This window comes from Anguilla anguilla, chromosome 6 (assembly GCF_013347855.1).
Source record: "Anguilla anguilla isolate fAngAng1 chromosome 6, fAngAng1.pri, whole genome shotgun sequence".
NCBI lineage: Eukaryota > Metazoa > Chordata > Actinopteri > Anguilliformes > Anguillidae > Anguilla > Anguilla anguilla.
The window spans coordinates 58824569-58841756 of NC_049206.1; the positions used below are offsets into that span (position 1 = coordinate 58824569).

The 17188-nt window shown below is 44.1% G+C and overlaps 2 protein-coding genes across 5 annotated transcripts; one reads left to right on the top strand and one right to left on the bottom strand.

The window, feature by feature from the left end:
- Nucleotides 1-187: 187 nt before the first annotated feature.
- On the bottom strand, nt 188-10299 carry wtap (WT1 associated protein). Of its 4 annotated transcripts, none has more exons than XM_035421938.1 (8): nt 10177-10299; nt 8893-8930; nt 8733-8788; nt 8579-8637; nt 7672-7799; nt 5346-5524; nt 1983-2137; nt 188-1550 (listed from the first exon to the last, which is right to left on the bottom strand). In XM_035421938.1, the coding sequence occupies exons 2-8, from the start codon at nt 8920-8922 to the stop codon at nt 835-837; spliced, it is 1323 nt and encodes a 440-aa protein (XP_035277829.1). In that variant the 5' UTR covers nt 8923-8930; nt 10177-10299; the 3' UTR covers nt 188-834. The 4 variants fall into 4 exon arrangements, with proteins under 4 accessions (XP_035277829.1, XP_035277828.1, XP_035277827.1 ...); XM_035421937.1 differs by having other exon boundaries at nt 10095-10295; XM_035421936.1 differs by having other exon boundaries at nt 10213-10293.
- Nucleotides 10300-11128: 829 nt separating this feature from the next.
- sod2 (superoxide dismutase 2, mitochondrial) lies at nt 11129-16428 on the top strand. The gene is made up of 5 exons (XM_035421940.1): nt 11129-11286; nt 12128-12318; nt 13357-13473; nt 14017-14196; nt 14987-16428. The coding sequence occupies exons 1-5, from the start codon at nt 11258-11260 to the stop codon at nt 15130-15132; spliced, it is 663 nt and encodes a 220-aa protein (XP_035277831.1). The 5' UTR covers nt 11129-11257; the 3' UTR covers nt 15133-16428.
- Nucleotides 16429-17188: the final 760 nt, after the last annotated feature.

The following is a 17188-nucleotide window of genomic DNA, read 5'->3' on the forward strand; positions in this document are numbered from 1 at the left end:
ACTTCCAGAGGTGATAACAAAAACATTCTACTTTTTTGCAATTAAATACTATCCATTTTGGAAATATTATTGGCAAGTACTGAACTGCACAATATGCATCATGACACCAGCAGTAAAAGTCAAAAGATTTACATGACACGTGATCACATGCTCCTCCAAAACCATGGGGGAAAAAAATAAGACGATGGTCATATTAAAATTCTTTATTGATATTTGGTCAGTACATGAAAAGGATTGAAGTCAGAATAATATGAATTTAACAGTGTACAATGTGGAGGAAACTACACACAAGTCAAACAGATTTTTTGCCTAGAATGGGAACAAAACTACACGTTAAACACCATAAACTAAGGACATCCTGAACGTGGCGATGCTATTTTTAAAAAAACGCGGGGGGAGAGAAAAAACCTGCGACGTCATCACTTTATTGAGCATTACAGTATTACACCAGATGCAAAATGGTGGTTTTCTTTGTGGTATGCATTCAAAAACAGGAAACAAGGGCGTTGAAAAACCAGATGTTGAAACGAAAGACATTCGAGCAACAAAAAATGTCTTTGTGAAGTTGTTAAAAAAAAAAAAACACCTACATTAATTCACTGTATTTTTTGTATCTAGCAACATAATTTTTTTTAAAAGTCAACTGTGGCAGAGGTATCACAAGCAAAAAAACAAACAAAAAAAAAAAGTCAATTCTGGACAGAATCCTTAGCCAAATGAATTTAATGACACTATGCGTTTTATTATTATTTTTTTTTATTCTTTTAATTTCCCCTCCCCCCCCCCCCATTTTTGTGTAAAAAAAAAATAATACGCTGAATGTGTAAAGAAAGTTTACAAAATGGAGCCGTGGGCGGCGGCCACCGCGGAGGCGGAGTCCAGGCCATTCTGCGCGTGGCGGGAACCCGCAGTTCTAGAACCCTTCCCGCCGCTGCCGCCGCCGCCGCCGCCGCTACTGCTGCTGCAGGCGCTGGCCGCTTTGTCCTCCTGGGAGTCGTGGTTGGAGTCTGTGTCGTTCGAGTGCTGTGTGAGAGAGGTCTCGCTACCGGTGGGGGAGTCTACGCTCTCATAGCCCGCGCTTAGCTGGTTCGTGTAGCCGCCGGCGATGGCCGCGGCGGCGTTGGCCACCGCCCCGCCCCCGGCTCCGCCCCCCCTGCCCACCCTCTCCTCCGCGTGATTGGACAGTTTGACCTCCCCGCCACCCACGCCCCCCCCAGCGCCGCCGCCGCCAACGCCTCCGCCACCACCCCCGGGGGAGGGGGCGGAGTCCTCGTCGGCGCTGCTGGGCTCGCGGTACGTCCTCTGGGCGGGGTTGCCGTTGCTGGGCCCGTTGGCCAGCCGACCGCCGTCCCGACCGGCCGCCTCGGCGGGCCCCCCCGCCTCGGAGGGGGAAGTCCTGCAGCCGGCGCCGGGGGTGGAGCCCTGGGGGGGGGCGGAGCCCTGCTGGGACAGCTGCTGACGGCTCTCCCTCAGCTGCTGCTGCAGCACCAGGATGGTGCTCTGCATTCCCTCCACCTCCTCGTCCAGCTGGATGATGAAGTCGTTCAGCTCTGGGGGCGGGGCACAGGTGTGGGGGGGGGGGGGGGCGGGGTTTAAACAAGCAGACAGACATGTCAATCAACTCGATGCACTACAAGAGCGCTTTCATACACTTCTTGAATAACAGACAGACCTGGGCCAAACGCAAATTTGAAATACTTTCATGTCTTTAAATCAGGGGTGGGGACTACGCCTCCTGTATTTCCCCTGGCTTCACCAACTAAGTAGCCGTAAACACCAAAGCCAGTCATTTACAGCAGACCACAGTAAAAACGTTTCATTATGGGGACACTTAAACAGGAAACGCTCTTCAATCGTAAAATAATCCGAAGCTCAATGCACGTAGGAAAATGAGTTGGTAAGAGGAAACAAGCACATGAATGCAGCCTGTGTTTGGAGCCCACACACACACACACACACACACACACACGCACGGTTCTCACCATCCTGGCTGCTCTTGAGCTCCTCGCTGTACTTCTTCTGCAGGGCGAGCTCGGCCTCCAGCTGGGCGATGCGTCCCTGGGACAGCTGCCGGCCCAGCTCCTGGTTCTCCTGGATCAGCATGCGGCACTTGGCCATCAGCTTCTTCCCCGTCTGGCTGCAAGGGAGAGGAGCCTGACATCACACAATGAACGCCGCACCGAAAACAAACGTCCAAACAAAAGAGAGGGAGAGAGAAAACAAGCCTGTACACAAACGCTGGGGGGGGGGGGGGGGGGGGGGGGGGGGGGGGCGGGGGGCTCGTCCACGCAAGGCTAACGGGTGTTACCTCTCCTGGTGCCACGTCTCCCATCCACCACGTTCTGCGCGCACACACACACACACCATACTGTACCTTCCTTTACGGTTATTTGAAACTCGAGACAGACAGGGTTTGTGTATTGAGCCTCGTACTCCAACTCACGAGATGGTGGGAGCTGCCAAGAGACTGGGCTCAGAAAAACCTCGTCGAGCTTCACAAACGAAACCAAATCAAACTCAAACTGGCAGAAAGGCCGCTTTGCTTTGCCTACGCTGCTGTCAAACTTGGCACAACTCCACCTAGCATAAATAACTTCAGGAGCGTGACATTTAGGTGACATGACATGAACTCCTATTAACTGGAGTTCTGTATCAATACAAAATTAAAACAGGACCAAACGTAGCGACATTGAACCAAACCTACATAAAACTGAATATAGCAAAAAACTGTGAGTGTGCCATAACTGGTTTGTCTTTTTCAACTGTGGCAGTTAACTGCCACAACCACACACTGTACACTCCTGTTTACCTTCTTAGCAACATTAAGTCAGAGGAATTAGTATGCGCAGATCAAACGTGACATCGTTCTTTTCGCCAGTATTGAGGCAGGGTGAAAACTACCGTTCAGTGTCGTACAAACAAGCCAAAGACTTTACAGGCATCTCTTCGGACAGTCTTACAGTTGGCGCTAGACGCTAAGCTCACAATATCTCTTTAACAAACAAGCTATAGAGATTTACAATATAATTACTATAAAACCAAGCAAAAAGTTGCATTTTTTTTTTAAAGGCTGAAAAAACCATCAGAAATCCAGTAACAGTATTACATGCTTACACTTCATACTAACTTTATATTAACTGTGCACAGGTGCTAGTGTATAACACCAATATCTGTTGCTCCATTTAATCAGTTTTAAAAAAGTGGAAACATTAACTTAATTTTCACAATACAGTACTGCCCCCTTTGAGAACATTTAGATAAGATGTTCAAGTGGACTCCTGACAATGATCAATTTCAAGGGTCAAAAAATTCACTTTTTAAGAGGTGAATTATACTTGCTGTAGAATATCATATACAAACATTCATTTTACTCTTATCAAATAGATAATGCACCTTATTTAACCACACTGCATGTCATTAACCTTGTCTCTCTCTTCATGAGTCTAACCCATAAAAAACTGACAGCATGACCTCATCACACAAGCACTGTCCAACAGAAAAACAGAGCAGCTTCTCTTAGCATTCTGCTTTTACACCACATGCAAGTAAATTCAATCCGTTTCGTTTTTTCAATGGATGGACAACGAACATTTCATTACAATTTTTTTTTCTTTCTTTTTTTTTTTTTTTAAAAAACCCCATCCCACTCAAAGATTACCTTCAGGACTTACCAAATTTGTTGAATGCACTAAACAATTAAAAGCATTCAAGGACTTTTTTATTTTTTATTTTTTACCTCCATTATGGCAAAAGTACGGTGGTCCTATTCCTTGACGAAAACCTCTTAACATATTAATATTAACAAAAAGTTTAAACTCCCTAACTCCAAGACAGCCTATTAATAGCCCAAGAATTTAAACCAATAAAATGGCTTGCTGGAGTCAAAGGAAAAGAACGGAATGACAACAATAATTAACTACCTGAACTTACGAAGTTATCGTTTAACATTCTACTCCATGCATGAGCATCGAATTCCAAGTTTCAGAAAGGGTTGTGTGCATTGAAGCAGAGCATTTGCTTTGATTACACAGCACCCACGATAATGCCCCCCCCGCCCCCCTTCCCCCCGCCACACCCCCCCTCCTCCCTCCTTCCAACAAAAGGACAACAAATGATGAGATTCACCTGCTCTCACCACATCACCTTTGATTTTCACACATTAGCATTGACAGAAGCGAGGTGCACGCACAGCAGGGTCCATTTTTTAAAAATGCCCATGCCCGGAGCTGCCCGGTAACCGGGAGGCGTGTGCCCGTCCTGCGGTGCCCATTCTGACGGCACGCCGAGCGTTTCGCTCTCACGCACAAACAAAAAAAACGCTCGTTTCTCACAGGAATTTTTTTTTTTTTGGAAGAGAAAAAGGCATCCCTCTTTTTTACTGCTGTAAGTGCACCTCTGCTTTGGAGAGAGAGATAGAGAGAAAGAGAGAGAGAGAGAGACAGAGACAGAGAAGAAATAATAATCAGCAACATCAACAAAAAAATGAACAAAAAGAAAAACTCTACCCGTGTGCAGACACCATGCTCTCTTAGCCAATAGCAGGTCGCGTCCTAGGCTTCCTATCATAGTCACTTCCTAGGGTGTTTTTTGGGAGTTTCTTTTAGGCACCGGGTTTCAGTTCACAAAGAACTCGGAGGAAGCCCAGACTGTTACCATAACGAGTTCACAATGTCTTAAGAGTCACTGGTGCTGAGCTTAGACTGCGCGCTGTGGGGGCGGGGGGGGCCTGGGGACCTGGACTGGGGGGGGGGGGGGGGGGTGGTGGTATTCCACAGTTAAGCAGTTAAGTCTTACAGGGGTACGTTTTAAATGTTCAATTGAGTGTTCGTTAGCTAGAGTTCTTTCCACCTTTTTACGCAAGTGTGCAGACACCCAAATGCCACAGACTCCAGACTGACCCCCTCCTTCAATTTCTTCCCCCCTCTCCATAACACCACAAAGTACAGCAAAGTTCTACTGGGGGGGGGGTACGGGACAGCACGGCTTTTGAAGTCGGGTGCGACTGCCTCTTCGCAACAGTCCCAAATCCTGCAGGTCTCTGAATTGAGGGGATGAGTAGGAAGGAGGGGAGGGGGGGTGGGGAAGAGGAGGGGGGGGGGGGGGGCAGCTGAAAATAGAAGCTTCACCTGACAAAAAGGTTACGTTATGGGTTATGACAAGCAGGTCAGTACAAAATGTCTGGGCTCGTTTTTTTTCCTGTTTGGTTTCCCTGTTAAAGTCTGAGTCTCGTTGCGATCAGAACATTTCTGCCACCTTGCAGTGGGGAGGGGTGTCAGGAAAAGTCTTGACTGGGGAGTATTTTTTTTTGTTTCGTTTTTTTTTTTTTTTTTTTTTGAGTCGTTTACCTATCAGGAGTAAACTTCCAGGCACTCAGTTCATTTTGGGCCTGCTCCAGTTTGTCTTTAGTCTGTTCCAGTTCGCTCTTCATTTTAAGGAAAAACAAGTTGATGGCCGGATCCACCATGGAAGATCTCAGCTGGGCTGCGCTGGGCTGTTGGACTTGCTTGAGGTACTGGATCTGAGTCTGCAACGCAAAGACACCAGTGTCACCAAAAGGACTTCTTAAAAAAAAAAGAAAATTTGCAGAAAGAAACTAATTACAATTCCCTTTTTTGTTTCTACCATGTTCTAACTAGTGAAGGACATTGTGTGGATCACAGAAGGAAACAAGCTTTCTAGGCAAATACGACACTCCCACATTGACCCATCTTTGGAAATCATTGGGGAGAATTTTCATGGACCCCCACATTATGTATGAATACAACTTGAGACAAAGTCTTAGCAATGTCATTTAAATAATGAGCAGGGTTTGGATTATATTATTGTTTCCGACCACATTTTATCAGGAAAAACAGACGACACTGTTGCTGAATGCAACCGTCTGGATTCAGTCGAACGGCCGTTTACTTTCAAATCTTTAACCTTGAACAGGAAGTCCCTCTGTCCTTATCTGCCCTCCTTTACTCTGGGGGCAGAGCTATGTATTCCAGGCCTAATCCACTGGCCTACCAATCAGCAACCTCCCCTTTCCCAGGCCACGCCCTAATCGGCATTGCCGTTCCTCTTAATACTCAACCCATCCTGCACAGAAGTTTGGATAGGAGAGCGAAAATCAGTTTTTTTATTCTTTATTATTTACTAAATAAATTACTTTCCAAGTCCTATAGGCCCAGTTACATACCCTCAACATTTCTGCATTTGTATATACATACCCAGGGCATCAGCATTAAAAATAAAAAAAAACACCACACATGCAGACTCAGTCAAAACACACCGTGCGAACACGGCCAGCGGCCCCAAAAAGTATCGCCCCCCTGTGGCCGAGTGCCGCGACGACGGCACAGACATGCGCCGGAGAGGCGAAGCGGTTGAGCCGCCGCCACCGCCATCGCTGGGAATTCAAGCGAAGACGTCGGCTGTGTCAGATTTCATTTTCTTTTTGTCACTGGGAGTGAAAGCGACAAAACATAATATATTTTTTTTAAAAAGATTTTGCAGCACCCGTGGACCAGAAAGAGAACAGAAACATGTTCTTCTGAGAATACGCTGCCTTTAAGAAAAATAAATGAGAAACAAAACTCTAAATCTAGCCTACAGTGTATGGTTACATGTTCTGGACTAATGCTCTTTGTTTAAGAGTAAAGTAACCAAGCTGAAATGCTTTGTGTAAAGAATATAATTGGTTCCATTTTTCCCTGCGCTCGTTGTTTGACATGTGGGGTCAAATACTTCCACGAACGCGGAAAAACCTGGTTGTAGTTTACATTTGTGCAATAATATGAAAAGGCTTCTGCACCCCATGTATAAATATCAGCACATATCATACTGGCGGCTCGAACTGTGTTTAACATTCGAGTCCAGCGTGGGGTTCACGTGCGATCTAGATTATTCCACAGGTGTTTCTGTACATGGGAGAGTGACTGCTCTCTCCTTCCCACCCATAACCAACAACAGTACACCATTATTATTACCACTTTAAGGCTTTGTTTTTTTTTTCTTCAAAATTCTAAGCTGGTGTTCTAGAACTCCATTGCTTTCAGTTACCAGTAGTGATTGTTACATCAGCATTAGAATGTTCAGTTAAGAACATTCTTATCACATAATTGTGATCTTACCATTTAAACCCTTTATGGTAATACCTTAAGGATGCTATTGTCATTCTCAATAAAGAGCTGTAAAGAATTTTCATAGTAAATCTAAAATGGAAATGTAAAAATTGCTTAGTTTAAAAAAAAAGGAAGAGGCAGCCAGGAACTGCAGCTGGTGCATTTTGTTGGAATGATTGCTCACTTACATTCGGAGTCCCAGACAGCTGTTGGAACCAAACTGTGCATTCAAGACATGTAAATGAATCCTTTATACAGTGTAGAACAAGAAATCCGAAACCCAAAGTTCCTTTTCAGACATGGCCATTGCGAACTGAGAAACTAGAAAGTCCCAAGAATAAAATCGGAAATTATGATTCCAGTCAAAGGAAGACGTTCCATCCTACCAAATCCAATCGCAACAGCACGTCCCTAAGCGTACATCCTTCAACACGAGGCGCAACGGAGAAGTTGTTCTCGCCCGCTCTCCTTTCAGGTGGTGGCGCGGCGGCGATTGTTTTTGTTGCAGAGCGAATTGCCGGGCCGATCCCAAACTCCCGCCAGAACTCTCGTGCGCGATACTTACGGTGCATTCTTGCATTTCCTGTTCCTTGGTGGCAAGCCGCATGACCAGGATGTTCTCGCGCCGCGCGGACTCCTGCTGCTGCTGCTTCAGCTTCTCCTCCGACTCCTTCAGGCCGGTCACATCGTTCGCTGCACCAGCAGCAGCAAAAAACAATTTGAAAAAAAATCTAAGTTAAGTTTATGTTTATAAGTTTATATTTATTCTAAATAACGCAGAAAGAAATTATTCCAAATATGTGCAAGAAATCGTTTTAAAAAGCTCAGTTATAAAACTGTCAAAATAGCTTTGATGGAAACTGCTTCAATGCTTGGGATGCTTAATTGAGGTTGACATTCTGAATTACTTACAAAACATAAACAGAAGCATTAAGGGCAACCATGGTTGTCCAGATACTATAAGGGATGTGAACAAGAACTCCAAATAACCCCTTTTCATTTTTAATTTATGTCAACCACGATTTTTTTTTATATAACAATAACTCGCAGGCTGTCAAATGGTCTCCCAGTAGTCAAAGTAAATTCTGGGTCTCTTTTCAAACATGATCTGTGCATGACATGAACCTTTTCTTCTCGACAAAAGTATGTTTTTCTTATAGTGCAGAAGTAAAAACATGCTATTTATGGTGCAGAAAACTGTCCCAGTACCAGTGCAATTCACAGTGCAAATCAACTGCTTACAAAATTGAAATGCACAATGCAAGTAGATTACACTACTAGCCCAATGCCAGATACTACAAAAGTCAACACACTGAGAAATTTCACAGTATCAATTTATAATTTGTAATCCCACTTCTACTTAAGGCACTACCAACTAGGACTTGGCTAGCTGCTAGCAAATAAGTGGCATTACATTGCCTATAGCTACTACAAGGCAGTACAGTCTGGGCTTCACACAGTATAAGACTTACTATTTAAATCAGCATATTTTGTCTCCAGAACCTGGACATATGCTTCGTGCTGCTTCCACCTAAAGGTAAAGAAAGACGGTGAGCATTAATGGAACACCACCTCAGGCTAAAAAGACTTTCACTCTCACACTGAACAGTTTGTGTGTCTACTCACCTAACGCACAGTTCTTCTCTGGTCAGGGTCTTCAGATCAGATTCACTAAGGCGAACCTAGGTCAAATCACGAATGTCAACAATGAGTAAAAGCAATCTACTTTATTAACACAACGGTTTACATACACTTATTTTAAAACCTGAAATATGCATCAACTTACCCTTTTAGGGAGAGGCTCTTCGTTAGTCATTCTGAACTCTGGAAAAGCAGAGGAAGAAACAATGAGCTTACATTCATTTCCCATTTAAGCCAAATATTTGCAGGGTGAAGAACTAAATGAAACGTATTATCACTGACAAACAAATCTGCAAGATAGTTTCCCCTCTGCCTAGCTAAGAAAGTCGCTGACTAACTGTGCCCGCTGATGTGTTTCAACGGTCTGGGATGGATATATATCACGGCGCGTACACGTGGTCATTATTCTTGTTGATGGCAAGCTAGCAACTCAAACCAAGCACTTGCATACTTTTCTGCTGGCGAGTTGGTAAACATGACTAAAGATTTACCAAACAGCAAGCAAATCACGTGTCCATGGCTTGCCATAGTACGTGACTTAAGATCCTGAGTGGTAACGAGCCATTATTAATCGGTCCATTGTGGCTGTATGGTCCGTTGTGGTTAGGCCATTTCCCGGTGCAGATTTCTGGTTCGAGCCTAGCCTGTTAGCCGTTAGCAAAATCGTCATGACCAACGTCAATTTCGGGTTTAAATCACAGTACTACAAAGGTATCAGAGAATAACGACGGACACACAAATTTACAAAAAATCTCCCCATTTGCTTGCTGGACAACCACAATCTAGTTTTAATATGCGGCACAGTCCTCTGCTTATTTCTATTGCCGCACACCCAGCGGTTAGCAACATAGCTCATATCAGGGATTTTCGGCAAGGATACGTGCAATTATCTAACCTCGGATTGGCAACACGTCCAGTTAGCAAGCTATATTTCTACATTTATTATTATTATTATTATTATTTTAAGCAACCAGATGAAATGTCGCGTTGCTGTGCGCTACTAGATGTCCTCCCTTAGCTTCGATAGGACATAGGAATCGCGCCGTTTCCGTACCATGAACTGGCGCTAGCTACTCGCTCACCTCGCCAGTCGGCTAACAGCTTGGGAGAAACAAAAAAACGGCAATGCGATGTATCTCTCTCTAGATTGCAGAAATAGTGGGTACCTACACACGCGTGCAACACGAGTAAAACAACTTTAGTCCGGATATCTTGAAACCTGCCGGTTTTTTGGTATTAGCAGTTTCTTGTCACAAAATGGCGGAGAAAGAGGAGACTCTCCCAGCCCAACAAGAAACACTTTCCTTCCTACCGATGACTAAATGCACAGACACTAAAAATACTTACCAGACCCTTCCTTGCTTAGATTTTAAAATCTAACGACTTTACACGGTGCAATGTCTAACCAAGGAATAATCGCGTCTCTTACGTGTATGTTTTATCCTAATAATCCCTTGCTTTTAACCTGTTATTCGTACGAATTCATCGTCGCCGCCATCATCAGCGAGGGTAAGATTGTGCCGTAAAGCATCGCAGCTAAAGTGGGAGGGACAAGCATCAGTACTGGGTATGTGGGAGTCAAAAACAAGTTCTGTTGCACACATTGAATTCTCACAGAATAAAATGGTAAATATATATAATGAGGTGATGTGACTACATTAGCCAATGTCAAATACACAACATATAAAATAAATCTTGGTAGACAACCCAGCTAACTACATTATTTCCCGTACAGCGCACTTCACAGATAAAGCTCACCTATGGCATGCAAGTTACTGCTGCTAGGTGACTATCTTTATACTCAGCCAATAATACACTAATAACTCCAAAATATTTTTAAAATTTTATTTTAATCATTAAACTAAAGCTCATATTACATTTGGGATATTTAGGTAATGTTTAATGAATCATCAATAACCAGCTACTATTATTTAGCTAGCTAAACACACTTTGGAAAGCTAACGTTTTAACCTTAGCTAATATGAGTATGTTAAATACTAAGTATTGCATTAAATATCAAACCGTGTCAACGAGCCACCCACTGCAGTGCATAAACTTGGTTCATACAAATACATTTAATGGGTAATTTAGACAGATGCGTTTCGTGTTATGTAACAATATTGTTACACTACGTTCAGATTTATTTTCAGCAAAATACGACAGCTGTTGTCATGTCTTTCCTGTGCAGTGTGCAACAAAATGGAGAGGGAAAAACCATTTTCAGAAAGGGAGCACCGTTAAAAATGTCTGTCAATTTCTGTTTAAATAATTCACGTTGACTTCAGAAATGAAGCGCGATTTTAAGAATAACTGTGCTTTTAAAGGCCGTACCATTACTTGTCGATTTGTACGTCTCTGTTCATCCGTCAATGGTACACATAATGGTACTTTCCTCTCTAGCACGTACCGTTTATGCTTAAATTTCAAGGGCAGCGTGTGCCGTGAGGTTAAAACTTCCAGCAAACCGCAGGCTGTAAAGAAAGCACTGCCTGGGACTGCGTAGATCCACTATGCTCTGCAAAGCCGGTTATATTCGCAGGTAAAATAAATTGCGCGGTCAAGTCTAAGATATGCACTGCCGCAATTATGTTCAACACTTGTAAAATTAAGCACTTTAAAACAGCGCTAGCTATGTTGCGATTGTGCCAAGTTGGTGCATACGCCGAGGCATTAGTCATGTTGTTAAATCGCTCGTTTGCTCAGCTACAGTCAAGCAAGCAGCACGGGAATGCTTCCTAGCTAATGACCTACGCAGCAGGAATGTCTGTTCCTAAACTAAAGGCTAATTAATCTGCTCCTCCGCCATATCAGCAACTGGTACACTATTTAAATTAACATATACTAAAGCTTTCTGGTAAGGTAACTATGATGGATGGCTATGAATTCAGCCCGAATGAAATGACTAAAAAAACAACAGACGTAGTAGGTGTGCACTATGTATATCCTACCTGCATCAGTGTGTAGTACTGCATAAACGTAGCCGTAGCTATTCACCCCTGGCAAATAATTAACAAGGCACCAGGCTGGTCATATAGCAAGGTACACTTTGTCAACATGCTAACGTAGCTGGTAAGAAGTCGTATTGCTACGACTGTTGCTGTAGTGTAGGTTGCTTTAGTCAAGATAAAAGCATTTGTCTTTGACTCGTGTAGTCTAGCAAGGCAGTGTAATAAAGTACATTTCTATAAATTGGCAAAAGGCTATAGCCAGCAGACATGGTGCCGTCTACGATAAAATAATGGGTATTTCATTACAGTGAGGTTTTACCGACAATTACACGTGTATGATCTGTTTGAATACGCACATTGAAGTCAGTGCTGTCCTCTGCAATATAATTTCTTTAAGTGACAGAAATAATACGACATGATGTTGTGCCGTAGATGCGCCGCTTCCCTGAGCTGCCTGGCGTCCAGGCAGAAGCATACGCTCCCCGATCTCACCTATGACTATGGGGCGCTGGAGCCGCACATCAATGCGGCGATCATGCAGCTTCACCACAGCAAGCATCACGCCACCTATGTCAACAACCTCAACGTCACCGAGGAGAAGTACCAGGAAGCACTGACCAGAGGTACAATTGAAAAGTTCTGTTCATCCGAGCTGCAGCTGTTTTTTTGTTTTTTTTCGTTCTCTTCCCCCCTCAACAAACGATCGGGGATCATCCTACCTGCCCTTGAACCAGTGTGTGGGCTAAATACAGTAATGGGGTGGAAGTGATCCAAGGCCATGGCCTTGGACTAAACCTATCCATAATACACCTAGCGTTGCACCTGTCTGCAGTGTTCATATTACACAGTGGTATGCTGTAATGGTTAGGGAACTGGGCTTGTAACTCAAAAGTTTCTGATTAATTTCCCAGTGGGCATTGCCATTGTACACTCCAGCAAGATACCCCAGCTGAATTGCTTTATTAAAATAGCCAGCTGTTTAAGTGTGAAAGTGTAATTCTGGATATTCACTTGGAAGAATATAATATTCTTCCATCTAGGCATTCAGATGAAAACCTGGCTACTTTTGGCTGAGAAGTGAAAGTTTTCTAGCTGTCTAGGATTTTTGCCAGGCTACATCTGGGTAAAACCTGAGCTACATTGGTGTTAACGTAGTCCATTTGTAAAAATATCTCTCAACCTAGATTTCCTCCCCTCTAGATGCCTAGATTCCAGATTTTGCTCACTGGTACTGTATCTTCATTTACATTGTAAAGTTGGATAATACAGTTGTACAAAAATAATGAGGCACACACGGGCAGATAAGGGGATAACGGTAGTGATGTGTGATTTGATGTTACTGCAGGGCTTGAAGTGATTTATTTTAATTAAATGTTGTCAGTATATTTGGGATGAGGAGTGTTTTAGGAAAAAGTATTCCTGGGAGTCAGAGAAGTATCTTTGGTATTTTCTAGGTTGAACGGTCCATGTGTTGCTTAAATCTGCGTTGGTTCCTTAATTGCCTGAAATTGCCCTGCTTTTGATACCTGGCTGACGGTGTTTTTCTCCCCCTTGTCCTTGGCTGAAAGACGGAGCTTAGAGGTGCTGGAAGACGCGCTGGGTGACGTCTCTCTCGGGGGGCTGGGGGTGATGTGGCTCTGATGTGCTTGAATGTGTTTCAGGTGATGTGACTACACAGGTCGCCCTCCAGCCTGCACTGAGGTTTAACGGCGGTGGTCACATCAATCACACCATTTTCTGGACCAACCTCTCTCCGAACGGCGGTGGGGAACCTCAAGGTGAGCCAAGGGGGGGGGAGGCATGGAAAGAATTTTTAAACCCTCCACCACCACCCCCCCACCCCTGACCAGTTTTAGTGCATTTAACATCAACTGGATTTTCTTCAGAAGGGGAGAAGAAAAAAAAATAATAATTTTTGGACTGGTCATGAAGATGCTATCTTGATTGCCTGGTTTTTATTTCACTTTTTTATTGCAAAAAAGAACAGATGTTGAAGATCATTGATGGATTACAGCAGTGTGAGTCTGCACGGGATTTTTACCCAGGAGGTTACGAGTTCAAATCCCAGATGTGAGGCTCTTTCAGTTGTCGGACCTTGGACATGTGTAATTATTTCCCTGCAATCTCCAGTTCAAAGGCTAATGTAGTACAATTAAAAAGTGACGTAATCTCCCCCTTGGCTAGTCCAGTGGGTAAGGTGCGTGAAATGAGAGCTGAAAGATAGATGTTGATTCAAGCTGTGCGTGGCCCTGCTGTCTTACGTGCTTTGACTCATTCCGCCCTCTCGCTTAATGCTTGTGCCGACTGTTTCCATTCTGCAGGGGAGCTGCTGGAGGCTATCGAACGTGACTTCGGATCCTTCCAGAAGATGAAGGAGAAGATGTCCGCGGCAACCGTTGCCGTGCAGGGCTCAGGCTGGGGCTGGCTGGGGTTCGAGAAGGAGAGCGGAAGGCTACGGATCGCGGCGTGCGCCAACCAAGATCCCCTCCAGGGAACCACAGGTGCGTGTGTGTGTGTGTGTGTGTGCGCGCGTGCATGCGTGTGTGTGCGTGCTCGTGTGTGTGTGCGCATGCGTGTGTCTCTCTGTTTTTTTCAGAATAACATACCGGCTCATGCAGAAGTACCATAACACATGCATGTGATCTTTTTTTTTTACGCCCCTCTATTCCCCACTATTACTTTGTATCAGTGACATGATTTACAGTTCTGATGTCATATAATGTACCATTCTCTTAGTATTGCTTGTAGCGTCCTCTTAAACTCCGCAGTGCACATGGTGTGCATCTGTGAGCATACCCAAACCCACAAGGGTGCATTTGAAGTCCTCATTTGCCATGTTGTTACCTCGCTTCACAGATAACACAGAACTGGGACAGGGGCCAATGTGTTTGGTTATGTTGGCTCATTTAACCCTTTGAAGAGTTGGTTTTTTTTTTTTTTTTTTGAATGCTTTTTGAAAATTCAAAGTCAGTGTTCTAGAACTCCACTGCTTACAGTTAAAAGGACGGCAGAGAGGTCCTTTAGTATTTTTTAAAGTTGGTTCAGACAGGGAGAAAGCAGCGAGGGTGAAAGACAGAGATGGGATCAGGGTGCAGAGAGTGGCATTGCAGGGAATGGAACCCGCAGCCCCACAGGGGGACTTTTATACGGCCACCCTGCTGTGCCCCACACTCACTACTTACCATCCATTTACACAGCTGGGCATTTACTGAAGCAATTCGGGGTCAAGGGTACGATAACAGTTACACAGCTGGGAATTGAACTTGCAACCTCTGTTTTTTTTCCCCCCAGGTCTTATTCCCCTTCTTGGGATTGACGTGTGGGAGCACGCCTACTACCTCCAGTACAAGAACGTCCGGCCGGACTACGTGAAGGCGATCTGGAACGTGGTGAACTGGGAGAACGTGTCCGAGCGGCTTCAGGCCGCCAAGAAATGAGACTGGCCCTGTGGAACGGGAGGTGTGGAAAATGAGCGAACTCCTCTTCCTGCAAACGACCTCTCATTATCCGCCTGCTCGAAGTCAGACAGCCGTGCCCCGCAGTGGCTGTTCGGACTGATGTGGTGCCTGCGAACATAGAGCCAATATTTGCTGACTTTAGATTGTATGCAGCCTTATTTCCCATCATGCATCGCTTCAGCGGCATCAAGTGATGAGAGCTTAGGTCTGTTGCCGTGCTTCATTAAAATTATTTGCGGGAGTTCAGTCCATGCTTCCTCCCTTTTATGATCCCCTGATTGTGCTTTATCCTCCTCTTCATCACTACTGACTGGAGAAGTGGCACACCTCTCCCTGACTGTAGCTTATAGGCTGTAGTTTCCTCTTGAGCAGCTAGGGGGCGCTTGTGTGATGAGGCTGCCTGAATGCTGGAACAGTAGTGGCACAAGCTTGATCCTGGGGGACTACCCTGTGTATGCTGTCTTTAAGCTCTACCATAATTGCGTCCTTTGAGTTGTAAAAAGATCCTAATTGTTCTTGGACAGTTTGTTGAGTTAAAGAAGCCCTTTTAAGGTCTCATTATTTTAAAATAGCTATAAATCCCATAAGGAAGGATGTTCTATATTCATATCCCTGGACCCTTAATCGGTCAGATCAAGCATTACTTTATTTTCTGTCATGTGCTTTATGGGAAATGATTAATTTAGAGCGGTTATTCTTTTAATTGTGGACTGAGAAATTAAAGGAACCGGGGTCCTAATTGCAAAAATTGTGAACCCCTTCACTGGAACTAGTGTTTTTGGAAAATGAAGTTAAGTGTCTGATCAAAATGGCAGCGAATCAACCTATTGTTTGCACATTTATGTTAAAATAGATTTAAGGAGACGGTTATGGAAGAACGTTGAGCAGCGTTTGGTTCCAACCAGCAAGTCACCGATGGCACGCCGCCTGTTATTGGCTGAGTGAGGCCTGACTGTGACATCACATTTGAGTAGCACATACCATGAGTTAAAATAATCAAAAACAAACTCCGTATTGACACGATGTCATAAAGCTTTGAGTATGACTGCGGGCTGAAGTGCTTTCCCCCTCTTCATCTGAAGCTGTGCTTATGTAACCTGTTGGTTTCCTAAAAAAAAAATGCAGCTTGGCTTCTTAAGCTGCATAATGATTTATATTTACTGGCCTTGGAGGATAAATGGAAATGGTGTATATTACTGAAACAATTCAAATCCAAGCCATGTGGATTTGATTTTTTATTTTTTACTCTCTGTATTAATGATCAACGAACAGTGATTTATTTCCCTCTGCTGCTGTGATTTTTAAAGCGCGCTGTGTGTGTGTGTGTCTGTGTCTGAAACAAAAGTTCAGAGAAGTACTGAGAATTTTCTCAGAACGCTTCCCCTGATACAAAGGGTGATGACATCACTGGCCGTGGTTATTTTGAGATATATGCTCATTTTTTTGAAGTGTTTTCTATAAATATTTGCTAAAATTGCTATTGTTCTCGCATTCTGCAATGAGGAGATTTTTGTTCCTGCGCACTACCACTAGGTGGTGCCGTTTGCAAACTTTTCAGTACAACTTCCTTCCCTGGTCACTTGAGTGTGTGTATGTGGTATTACTGGGTACTAGTCAAAGTTTTGTATTGTTTTTTTATATTCACATTTTATGAAACAATGTCCTTGCAAAATTGGTGCAATCTCTTCACGTGTAAGCATAATCCTTAAACTCATTATAACCAGTAATTTAACTGGACAAGACTGAGACCATTTTATAGGATATTGTTAAAAATATTGCCTTGAGTGGAGAATTGGTGACTGATCAATTCCCTGCAAGCGAGCGCGTAGTATCGCCGACTGTTGGTCCGCCAGAAGTCTGCAAATCGCGATGTCGGCAGTCCCTTAGCGGAGGGAGCCGTTCGCCTATTAACTTGCATTCTCTTTTGGCGCTTTGCGAAATGCTGGCTGGCTGACTGACAGCTGTTACGACAGTAGGTCGCTAGCGGGCCATTATATGCTTGGTAGCTGCGTTACGATACGACTTCCAGTCCCTC

What these genes read in the sequence shown, in the direction of transcription:
- wtap (XM_035421938.1), bottom strand. Translation starts at nt 8,922, where the DNA reads ATGACTAACGAAGAGCCTCTCCCTAAAAGG. An exon ending in AAAATATGCTGATTTAAATA is followed by an intron (nt 7,800 to 8,578) that starts GTAAGTCTTATA and finishes CTGCTGGTGCAG; the next exon opens with CGAACGATGTGACCGGCCTG. An exon ending in AGGAAATGCAAGAATGCACC is followed by an intron (nt 5,525 to 7,671) that starts GTAAGTATCGCG and finishes TTTGCGTTGCAG; the next exon opens with ACTCAGATCCAGTACCTCAA.
- sod2 (XM_035421940.1), top strand. Translation starts at nt 11,258, where the DNA reads ATGCTCTGCAAAGCCGGTTATATTCGCAG. An exon ending in AAAGCCGGTTATATTCGCAG is followed by an intron (nt 11,287 to 12,127) that starts GTAAAATAAATT and finishes GTTGTGCCGTAG; the next exon opens with ATGCGCCGCTTCCCTGAGCT. An exon ending in CGGCGGTGGGGAACCTCAAG is followed by an intron (nt 13,474 to 14,016) that starts GTGAGCCAAGGG and finishes TCCATTCTGCAG; the next exon opens with GGGAGCTGCTGGAGGCTATC.